General features: G+C 30.2%; 1 protein-coding gene across 1 annotated transcript; it reads right to left on the reverse strand.

The window, feature by feature from the left end:
- Window positions 1-360: 360 nt before the first annotated feature.
- LOC105325805 (A disintegrin and metalloproteinase with thrombospondin motifs 9-like) lies at window positions 361-8,528 on the reverse strand. Its single transcript, XM_066080759.1, has 6 exons — window positions 8,391-8,528; window positions 4,038-4,283; window positions 2,995-3,266; window positions 1,673-1,840; window positions 761-917; window positions 361-685 (listed from the first exon to the last, which is right to left on the reverse strand). Exons 1-6 carry the CDS (start codon window positions 8,470-8,472, stop codon window positions 645-647), a joined length of 966 nt encoding a protein of 321 aa, XP_065936831.1. The 5' UTR covers window positions 8,473-8,528; the 3' UTR covers window positions 361-644.
- Window positions 8,529-11,116: the final 2,588 nt, after the last annotated feature.

The raw sequence follows: 11,116 nt of genomic DNA on the forward strand, positions 1-11,116 counted from the left end.
TCATCAACGTTATGGTTGACGTTATCACGAGGTAACGTAATTGCGTCACGTGGTTTTAACCACTGAAATTGTTAAACAATGAAAGCGCTTATGTTTTGCAGTTCGTGTTGCTTTTTTCTTTTATCAGATTTTTACCGGACACTGAAAAAATTCTTTTGTGATTTGGATATATATATATATATATATATATATATATATATATATATATATATATATATATATATATATATATATATATATATATGGACATGTTTAAATACTTTTTTTATAAAATATTTTGATTTAGTAATGCCTTTCCATCAAGTTCAATTCAACATATGTAATGGTACATGATTATATAATCCCCTTGTTGATACACACTTTACTTCTAATATACATTTAACCTACTGTCAAAACAAACAAGCTACTTAGATAGATACATGTATCATACTGTAAAAAGTAAGACAAAGGCAGCATGGCTTCTGACAAAGAAGAGAATGATAGGGGAAGATACCAGTAACGAATGAAAGTGGCGTAATTGAATTCTAACGTGCTCATCATTTAAGACTGAAAAAGGAAAATTGTACATATTTATTGGCTGGCATTCATATTAACAATTGTAAACGTTTGCTTCTCCTTACTTGGCGGGTGTGAAAACCATTGGTTTACTTGTGGCAAATAATGGCTTCGGCATCTGCAGCTGAAACTGATAGAAGAAAAATGCATATTTCATGATCAGTTACATTTTATTGCTGAATTCCAAACATAGGCATAAACCTACTGAATTCCGTCGAATGCTGGAATCGGATTGGTCCAGAGATCGGTCCACAAGACCCACACCATCCAGCACAGGTGAATGATATCTGATCTCCTAGAGCAGAACGATCAAAATACTGTACAGCCGTGTGAGTAGAACCAGGAAGTCTGCCGAATTCCATCTGAAATTTCCCCCCAAAATTGAATGTTATGTCATGTTCTATTATTTTAGGATAACTCTTTCTACAATAAAGTAATAAATATTTCATTGATCGAAACAAAATACGTTTAAACAAATGACTGTGTGTTCTACGCAATTCAAAATTCTCAAACACTTTGCATACTATTAGATTTTATGCAAGTCCTGACAGAATGCCACATGCTCAAATACATGCTTACTAAAAGGTCTAAAAAGTTACTGAATGGAATATGGTTTCAAATTTCGTTAATGTAAACAACTTGCATATTATCAGTTTGCAGAGTTTCACCATCAATAAGCATAATATTTACAACACCTATGGATAATAAATTTTTGCGACGACTTTTTTTATATTTACATTTTCCAGTGTCTTTGCGTAAGATAACACTACGTATCGATTTTTAACTACATAATCCATAATTTCAAATGACGTATAATTGAGGTATCAGCGGGGTTTGCGTTTTTGTATTTAAATATTGTATCGTACAATGGCTTGAAATTATAGAAAGATTAGTAATAAGGCATCATTCGTTGAATATTATGATTTTATAATTTCGGTCAGGGCGTGATCAAATCTATCATAAAGCCCTTCGGGCTTTATTGGATTTATTTGATCACGCCTGACTAAAAGTATCACCTCATAATACTAAAAAAATGATTCCTTATTCCTTATTTTAACCATTGTGTAACAACTAAGATAAGAACAAATTGACTTATAAATTGAAAAATTCCCCATACTCTAGGATCAATTATGAGTCCGGTTCCTGAAGTATCGATGGTTGCTTTTGAAAAATGAGGACAAGGATTGATGAAATGTCGCCCGTTACAATCTTTGATTTTCCCAAATTTTCTCTGGCTTGACCCTTTGGAGGTGAACGTATAATCGGTTTCATTTACAATCATGTTCTGAAAATAGCAAGAAAAACAGATTTAAGGCATTACGATTACAGTGAAATATTTGAATTCAAAACAAACAAAAAAATGGAGATTTTTCAACGACTTAGTTATGTCATACAGTAATGAGTGTAAATATCTTTTGCATGCTACAATGGTGATATTTTTAATAAGTTGGTAAATCTAAATATAATGTCAGAAATGAAGTACACTAGAATTTTTAACGTATTTTATGCAATTCAACAGTATTAGAATTTAGATAAAAGTTGTGCCAAACGTTGTGAATTGATGCAAACATATTTATTTATGATGTTTACTTTTAGAATATTATTCAAGTTTCAAATACTAAATATACATGTAAGTATTTCAACCAAGAAAGCATATATATATATATATATATATATATATATATATATATATATATATATATATATATATATATATATATATATATATATATATATATAATGTAACAGGATGCATTGAAAACCTAAAAAAAAATAAGAAATTGCCGTCAAATATTCCCCCAGAAATCTAATGTGAGTTTTGACTTTAATAAAGAGGAGTGTCCTAGGTACTGTCGTACTGTGTATCCAATTTTCTAAACGGAATCACTTTTGCCTAAAATCGTACCATATGACCACCTAGGTCGAAAGTCGAAAGCATTAATCTGAAGTCGATTGACAATCTAAATAGCGTCAAATAATTTCCAGTCCCCTCTCTGATAAGAATCGTGGTGTCACAGTGACATTTTCCGTACAATGGTATTGTTGAATGTGTGTTCTTAGTTAAAAATAGAATGTAAAATCAAATCGTGTGACTACCTCAACAATCGACTCCAATAGACTCACGTGAGCAATTCAATTGAAACCCGGATAAAAATCACATAGTTTCACTACACCTTAACACCTTGAATTCTATATAACACTTATTAAAATGTGCAAAAGATCTGGAGTTTAACTTTTTTTTAATGAACTTCTTTTCATAAACGAATATGCAAAAATACAAATTGTTTTTTTTGGTTGTTTGAACTGCAATTCATGCATTAAATATTTAACCGCTCAAAAGTTTTATTAGAAAAATAAACAAAATATTGTGATAACAACGTTAGCAATCCCAAATGATTTGCAGCTTTGCGTTTTCCGCCCCATACCATTTATATATACCTCTATCTGAATTTTCACTTTTAAGAAATCCGCCTGTTTCAACGGAGGTGTAAACGATGATTGGCATTCTCTCATCCATATTATCCAGTTGGTTCTGTCATGATGGATAAAGACACATGTTTTTGGTAAAGAGATGAAATGTGAAGGTTCAGTCGGTAGGTTGTGACAGTATATTTTCGTTCTCTTTCGATTTGTTACAGTTGGATAGACCCAGTATTCGCCGTCTGTTGTAATACCAGAACAATTTGAGACGGCGAAACACGAATCCGGAACTACAAGAAAAAACTGCAATACAGTCGTTTCATGCATATCTTTTACAATATGCTATGGTATAGTACGATATATAATACAAAAGAAAAAAAATCAACGAGTTTTACAATCTTTTTCAGTAAGCTGACATATTTTTATTAGTTTAATTATTGAGTAAACTTTTCTGATAAAAAGGGTGTGTAATTTTGGGAAAGTTTATTGTTCTTCTTCGAGAAATGTAGATTTACAAAAATCAATTGATTGATATATTATGATAGTTAGTCTATTGATATTTATGAATAAATCAAGAGAATTTTCAAGAAATATTCTGTCATAGATCAAATTCATATGCCATCACATTCTGTCAAAATTTAGGACAAAACTTAACAAATTGAAGGGTTGACTGCCTAAATTTCTACGGAAAATTATGATATTGCAATGTAGAAAGGCCAATAATGTTTCAAATAATTTCTGTCTGTAAAATTTATGTCTGCGTGTTTTTTTTTTAATTTGGATCAAATTTAAGAAAAAGATCATACAAATTAATTGATAATCTCTATATTAATTGAATTATCAAAAGTCATAATATCGAAAATTTTGATTATTTTAATTTATAAATCTATATCAAACTTCCCTAGTAAGATAAGACAGTAAACAAAAAATTGAAACATGTTATAGAACACATCTAAATGTTGATGTATTTTTTTAAAGTAATGGAAAAATACGTTTTCACTGCAACGTCTTAATCCCCCTTATCAATATTTCAGCAAAGGAAATTGAAAAATCGAGCTTACCCCATCGAGTACCCCCGTCCTCTAGTACCCAGTAATAGTCGACGTCACCTCCGTTGGCACTGTCGTAAATCACGTTGAAGAGGTCACATGATCCGTCAGCCATGTTGTACAATAATGACACACAGTCCGGTTCCTGGGTACACTTGGAGGTACAGTAACTACGACAGGAGAAAAATCCGGACCATATTGCCATCGAAAGCTCTATTAGGTCTGTTCGTGTTGAAGTCCGCCTCAGAAATATTTCATCTGAAAAAAGTGCAATATATATCATATTTGTGTACAAATTATTATAATTTTTTTTTGATAAATGGAAAAACTTCAAATTCAGAGTATCTTAAATATTACAGTAAAATGTTGGACTTTGATATCTCAAACACTGATATCTCGATTCTAATGGGTGTCGATGTGATTTGTAAGTCCCACCACTTATTTTTTTTTTACTATTTTACCCTCAGTACAATGAGCCATGGTTTAAGATTTCAAAAATATGCTTGCTAAAGGTTTCAAATAAAAAAAACAACCGGTTGATTTCTTTTAAGCATATTCTGACCTTAGGGTGTCATGGTTAAAAAATATTCTAAAAGTAATTATACTGCAAACTATTTTTATTTACGACGTGGTCTACCGAAAATAATGAACAAAAGGCATATTCATATTTTGCTTTGATAGCTTAAATTTGGAATTTTAGGTAAAGAGGAAAGTTTATTTAAAAACACCGTTAGTTAAAGATATCATTTATTGTATAAGTATTTGTTCAAGCATATTATGTGTTTCGCAATTCAAATTACGAAAAAAGTTTCAAGTTTTGCTGAAGGCTAACAAATCATGACTAAGTATGGACATTTCAGACACAAAACAAGGTTCACGATATATCCGTCTTAGCAAAATTCAATGTATGTATATTTTGTAAATGCATGACTCATTGGAAATACAAGAACAAAACAAAAACCAAAGAACGAAAAACAAAATCAAATAGGGGACTGTAATAATCTTATTTTTTTAAGTTTATTAAGTCTCTTAGTGTCATTGACAGCAAAAAACTCTAGAAAAATTAATATCTGTATGACGTCTCTTACAGAATTAAATACAATTACCTTAAGTTTTTATTTTATTTTTTTTTGTTCTCTAAAAAATGATAATTTCTGATAGAAAGAGCAACTTCTCCGACAAAACAATAATGTTCAAGTACTTGTACTAAGGCGATGTTCTATATCATAGCAACACTTGAGAAGAGAACATATATATCTATTTATACAAACAGCATTAATAATATTGTAAAAAATCGTTATGAAAATGATATCGACAAAAGGAAAAACATATTTGGAGGGAGAAAGGTGGGGGTGGTGGACATACTTCAAAACCACGAAAAAAACAACAACATTGACTCTGTCTATTTTCGAGAGGCGTAATTTTCTCACTCATTGAAAGCTTAAAAAACCGTCTTTTTTTTAAATTTGTTCCTTTGTTCTTTGCTGTTTTTAAAATACCTTAAACATCCAAATGAAACAAATGGATACTTTCCATCAATAGGCGGCCAATCTTTTAGTCAAACAAGCGTAATATAAGGACGATCATGTTCATTCATTTCACTTGCAGCGAGTATTTTCCTCAAAAAACGCAAAACTGCAACATTTACCATACATTTTTAAATGTAAATTCGAAATTTCTGAAATATTTCAAATCATTTATACTTATAAAAAACATAACCTTTTCCAACAATGTACATGTCCCATTTTTTATTCTGTTCGTCTATTAAGGTGCGAAGATCAAACTAAATAACAAAATACTGGAGAGTTTTGTTTTGCTCAATGTTTGAAGGAAAATTTAAAATATCCTATTTCATAGGCATTATGATTTTTCTTAGGCTCTGTTTTACATTATTTATACCTGCGCATTTTTACTTTGAATTTAACAATTTTTTAAAACATGAATTTTCAAAACAGCAACCTTATAACAAACGAAAAGATATCTTCAACAGATATTTTCTATCAGTTGTCTACAGAACAAAATTTAATGTTTTCGTAGATGTGTGAAGTACATCTCTTTTTCTTTCTTTAAAATTAAGTCATTTGTGCTTGTATGATCTAAAAACAATGTCCTGAAATGATCTATATGTTATATTGAAATCCACATAACTGAACAACACCTATATCTATAAGAGTAATGAATGCATTAAACTGAAAATCATGCATGTCCCTAGTACATTTGTAATGCATGTATTGTTTTGCGAGATAGTAGCCTAGTATAAATATTACTATTTTGCTATTTACTTATTAAATAATATCGAATATGAAAATGGGTGATTATTATTTTGTAAATGGTAAACATATATTCCATAACACTAAATGCCGTTCAAAAAGTTTTCTGATTTTTCAAAGGAACTTATTCAGTTTAATGTTTTTGTTTTATGAATAGCTTATAAACCTGAAAAGTTTAGCAAATAACATTAGCAATAGCAACTAACTCACACAATCGAGAAACACTTTCCTGTTATTGATTATCGTGTATTCATTTTTAATGTCCATAGTCACGACATTTTACGCAGTAAGCCAGACATCTTATGTGAACCCTGGGTCTTTTACATCGGCGTTACAAAGTGAATGCTGTATAATGCATGCATTCCATTGTGATTAAAACAAGTTTAGTCGGTATCATGCACAATTACGTGTAACCTTTTCAAACTCAAATATGCATATCATACTTATATACTTCTTAAAGATTTCAGTGAACTCTCAAGAAAGCAATTACATGTACATGCTTCATTTATTAAACAAATCAAAAAGTTCAAGGTTGTTAGCTCGGCATATGATGTACTTGTAATTTGTCTGAAATACAATTTTCGTGCTTAATTGGCTAAAACACTACGTGCTAATGCTTATAAAACTAGTTCATTAAGTTTCCGAATTTAATTATCATGATAGGGCAAAAAATGGTTAGTTTATCACTTTTATTAGTTAGATGAACGTTTTGTAAACACGGTTATGCAACATTCTTAAGGAGGAGGATGATTCTTCGGATTAGACATATTTTGCAAATATATACGTTTGAAAATATATAACAACTATCTTGCAAGATTTCGTTAAAAAGTATTATTAATTATATATCCATAGATATATTAATTTTGAACTTTGGTACATGTTAAATAAAAACGAATAAAACTGGTCACGTAAAATGCAAAATGCATACTAACTGGTAGGCTAATTGTTCTCGAACAGCAAGAGGATCATGTCTTTTTCATTGGACACTTCAATAGTATATCGTCAAGGTAAATGGCCACTTTAACCTTGGGTATTTGGAATTGTGTGTAAACACTTTTATTCCAACTAAATACATTAGCGCACTTCAATAGTTTTTTTTAACAATACAAGATTGGCTTTAGCTTAATTTTTTTTATATAACGATAATCGATATTAAGAAAATCATTCAATTGACTTTAAAATTGTGATCTCTATAATATTTCTATCAAATATAATGTCGCGTTTTAATAGAATCACACTTTGTTTAGGAGCTGCATTAAAGACAATGTCATTCATTACATTGTATTGACATTTATTTTTTAATATAAGACACGTTAAATGAAATGCCGTCAGTTTTTAAAACCTCACTCATTTGTAAAATGATTTTCATATTGTCCATTACTTAATTTGAATTTTTTTTTTCTTAAGAAACTTACTTGTAAATTCTACATCTAAGAATATTTACTAAATCTCTTAAGTGTATACAGTTTAGAAAAAAAAAATAGAATTCTAAGAAAATATAATAATGTTTTGAATAATTCCAATGTTTTTTACATCTCTTTTCCATAGACCTCAGGACACAAAAAGAGATGAGATAAATATTTTGTTAATTGACATTAACATCTAATAATAGTAATAATGATAAAAATAATGATAATGTTAATAATTTAAAAAAAAATAGAATATTTGATTCATTTGGCATTAACATTTTGTTTTTGTGTTGATACTTTTAGAAAACCATTTAGATAACTATTATGCGCAGTAAAGATATATTTCTAGAGTCCATCGTGCTATGAATGTTTAAAATATACTTAATGCAAAAATGACAAGAAATCAAAGCTTATCTTAATAGAAGACTATGATAAACGTTGAATATATTGAACGTTTAAAATGAACATAAACTATTGTCTATATTAAATGGACTAAACTGAAATTTCTTTCTGTTATTAGATGTAAACTTTATATGTCATGCAAAGTTTGAAATGATTTTCTCTTACAAAGAATGAAAATGATAGGACAGAATATACGAATTTTAAGTTAATCCAATTCGATACAATTTGTAACAATCATATAATTACTACTTAGAGTGTGGTTATAACAAAATTGGAACTCTTACCTAATTTTCCTAGAGTTGAATAGAGAATGGTGAGAAGAAAGAAAAATTGAACCGTGGTGATTTTAAACGTGTTTCGTATCATTATCGTGCGCTTAAGAAATCAAATTTACATCAACCCGTTTAAAAAAGTTGCCACTAAGTAACTGTTCGTTTAGAGATATGGTTTACTTATAGTTCCTTCTGTATTTTTAACTGTAGATTAGAGAAGAATTATTTATAACAACGAGGTTTGAATAAACTGGATTGACTGTAACGTAAACTCTTAAAATTCAATGCTCAATTGTTACAAACTATGTTTGATCTTAAAATTGTCACGTTTAAACAGTTTAATGGGTCGGTGCTGATTTTTTTTTTTTTTTGCAAACGGTTGAAGATTGATGTAACCGTTCTTTTAAATGATTTAATTGAATTTAAATGTGCTCTACGTCAATTCTATAGAAGTACATATAAGTTGAAATGTCACGATGCACAAAAATACAAGTGGTCTAAAGCTTAAATTACATAATATATTTCAAACCACTCAGGGCATGATGCATTTTTTGCCTTATGGATATTGCTGTTTTGAGCTCAATACGGTGATATAGTTACCCGAAAAATACTGTAACAGTATTTACCGAGACGAATGTATCATATTGATCGAAGAACCAGACATAATCGTTTTATTATATAGTTCAGCGACACATTGATACATTAACCTCAGTTTAAGAGTTGTCTAGCGAAGATTTTAGCTTGAAGCTATAGTCAAAGATAAAAGAGATTTATAAACATGATAACTCATTGGACGATCTGTTTTTAATCCATCAAATGTTATATTGACCTTCTAGGTCACCTTAAGGTGAATTTATATTAAAATTCATTGAATGAGGTCTGTTATACTTCACAAGAAATTTTGCAAGAATAGACAATTAAGACCAACTGCATTATATACGAGGGTTGTTCGGAAATTATTGAGACAACTCGAATATTTTCTTTCCTAATTGACGAGTTTTGGTAAAAATTGGCATAGACACTGAAGTTACGCCAACACATAATAAAACAAAGTGATATTAAAAGAATATCTAATATTTTGTTTACGACGATAGATAAACAAGTCGGTGGTCGGGATACCCGGCGCAGCCATGAACTCGGAGATTTAATAACTTAAACATCTACTTGATAAGTGTCCGTAGAATTACAGTTAATGATAAAAGAAATCAAATTAAATATGTTCATTTTGCTATTCTTTGCGACTAACTTTTGATTAAGTTTCACTGATGTTTGAGTTGAAATATGGATATGGTACACATATATTTACCAAACAATAGAAATCTGACAACGACTATACATTGAATTTTGACGTCAAGGCGGCGCATTAAAAACCGTCAAACTGGTGGAAATCTCAGAAGAAGACCTTTTAAGGCCACGCAATTGCTTAAAAAAAACTATACGATGACAAGACAAGGTATAGAGCTTCAGTTCATCATATTTTTTTCACTGATTGTTTAACTAGAATTAGTCCAAAGGGATTAATTATCAAGTACTTTTGACACAGTAACTGTTGTCAACAGTTCTAAAATATATAAAAAATAACTGCAGGAGACATTCGCAGTAATTAGACTTTCGGGAAAAATAACTCGATTTTCCTCCTGAAAGTAACAAGAATGACAGAAAATGTGAATGATGACATCTTGAAATGAAAACAAAAAATGATAAATAAAGAATAATTCTTATTTCCGTTCGTTTGTAAGGTGTTTAAAACACAAGAGCAATAAGAAGCGTTAAAATGATGTTGCGAAAAGTTTGCGGTTGCGCCGGGTCATTGGACAAAGGTAGGTTGGTCAGCTTACCAGGAATGATCTATTCATGCCATGAACAAGAAACTTTTCACATTGATAGTCTCTATCCTGATTTACGTTTTGGTGAAATTTCAATGGTTTATCTTTTTTACTAAAAGAATAAGAGGAAATGTCTCAATAATTTCCGAACAACCCTCGTACGTATTTTAATTTTCAACAATGTTTTCAAACCGAATTTTGCCTAATCCGGCCAATATTTCAAGAAATAACTTTCGCCAGATAAAACAAGTTTACTGTATTTTTTGTGATTCATGATATTTTTATCTCTTTCATAAACTTGCAATTTATTTTCATTATTATTATTTTGATAAACAAAAAACAGTTAAAATCTTGTTATCATTATATTTGCACACACTTGGTACATCTACTGAAAAAAAATTATGTCCATTTATTCTACAGGATAATACTACCGTTGTTTATAAAATGTTTCAATGACGAACAGTGCTCAAACTCAAAAGTGCAATTCAAAAAATATAAATAAGGAGCAGAGTAAACACGGACCTCTAAAATGTAGAGGAAGGGTCAGATGCCATTAAGGGGTGAGCACCCTCTGCTGACCAATCACACCCGCCGTGTGCTCTCTGTCGTAATCGGAAAAACGTAAAAATCTGTAGACAATTCGATGATTAACAATGGTCTAACAATGAGTATGAAAACAGTCAGTCAGCATTCGACCTAGCCGAACAAGTATTTGCTGACAAGGTTGGCGTCGTTTTAACGACCATAGAACTTACGAAAGGATGACTTCAATCTAAACTGTTGGTAATCGTGTCTTATCAACTAGACCATACACTATAAATTTGAAATGGTCATATTCGGTGAAAAATAGGTTTACGATGATACCTGTCAGAATTGAATGTCAATATTATAATATAATTGTATAATTATAAT

Source organism: Magallana gigas, chromosome 4 (genome assembly GCF_963853765.1).
Source record: "Magallana gigas chromosome 4, xbMagGiga1.1, whole genome shotgun sequence".
NCBI lineage: Eukaryota > Metazoa > Mollusca > Bivalvia > Ostreida > Ostreidae > Magallana > Magallana gigas.

What these genes read in the sequence shown, in the direction of transcription:
- LOC105325805 (XM_066080759.1), bottom strand. Translation starts at nt 8,472, where the DNA reads ATGATACGAAACACGTTTAAAATCACCACGGTTCAATTTTTCTTTCTT. An exon ending in AAGTGAAAATTCAGATAGAG is followed by an intron (nt 1,841 to 2,994) that starts GTATATATAAAT and finishes TGCTATTTTCAG; the next exon opens with AACATGATTGTAAATGAAAC. An exon ending in CCAGCATTCGACGGAATTCA is followed by an intron (nt 686 to 760) that starts GTAGGTTTATGC and finishes TTCTTCTATCAG; the next exon opens with TTTCAGCTGCAGATGCCGAA.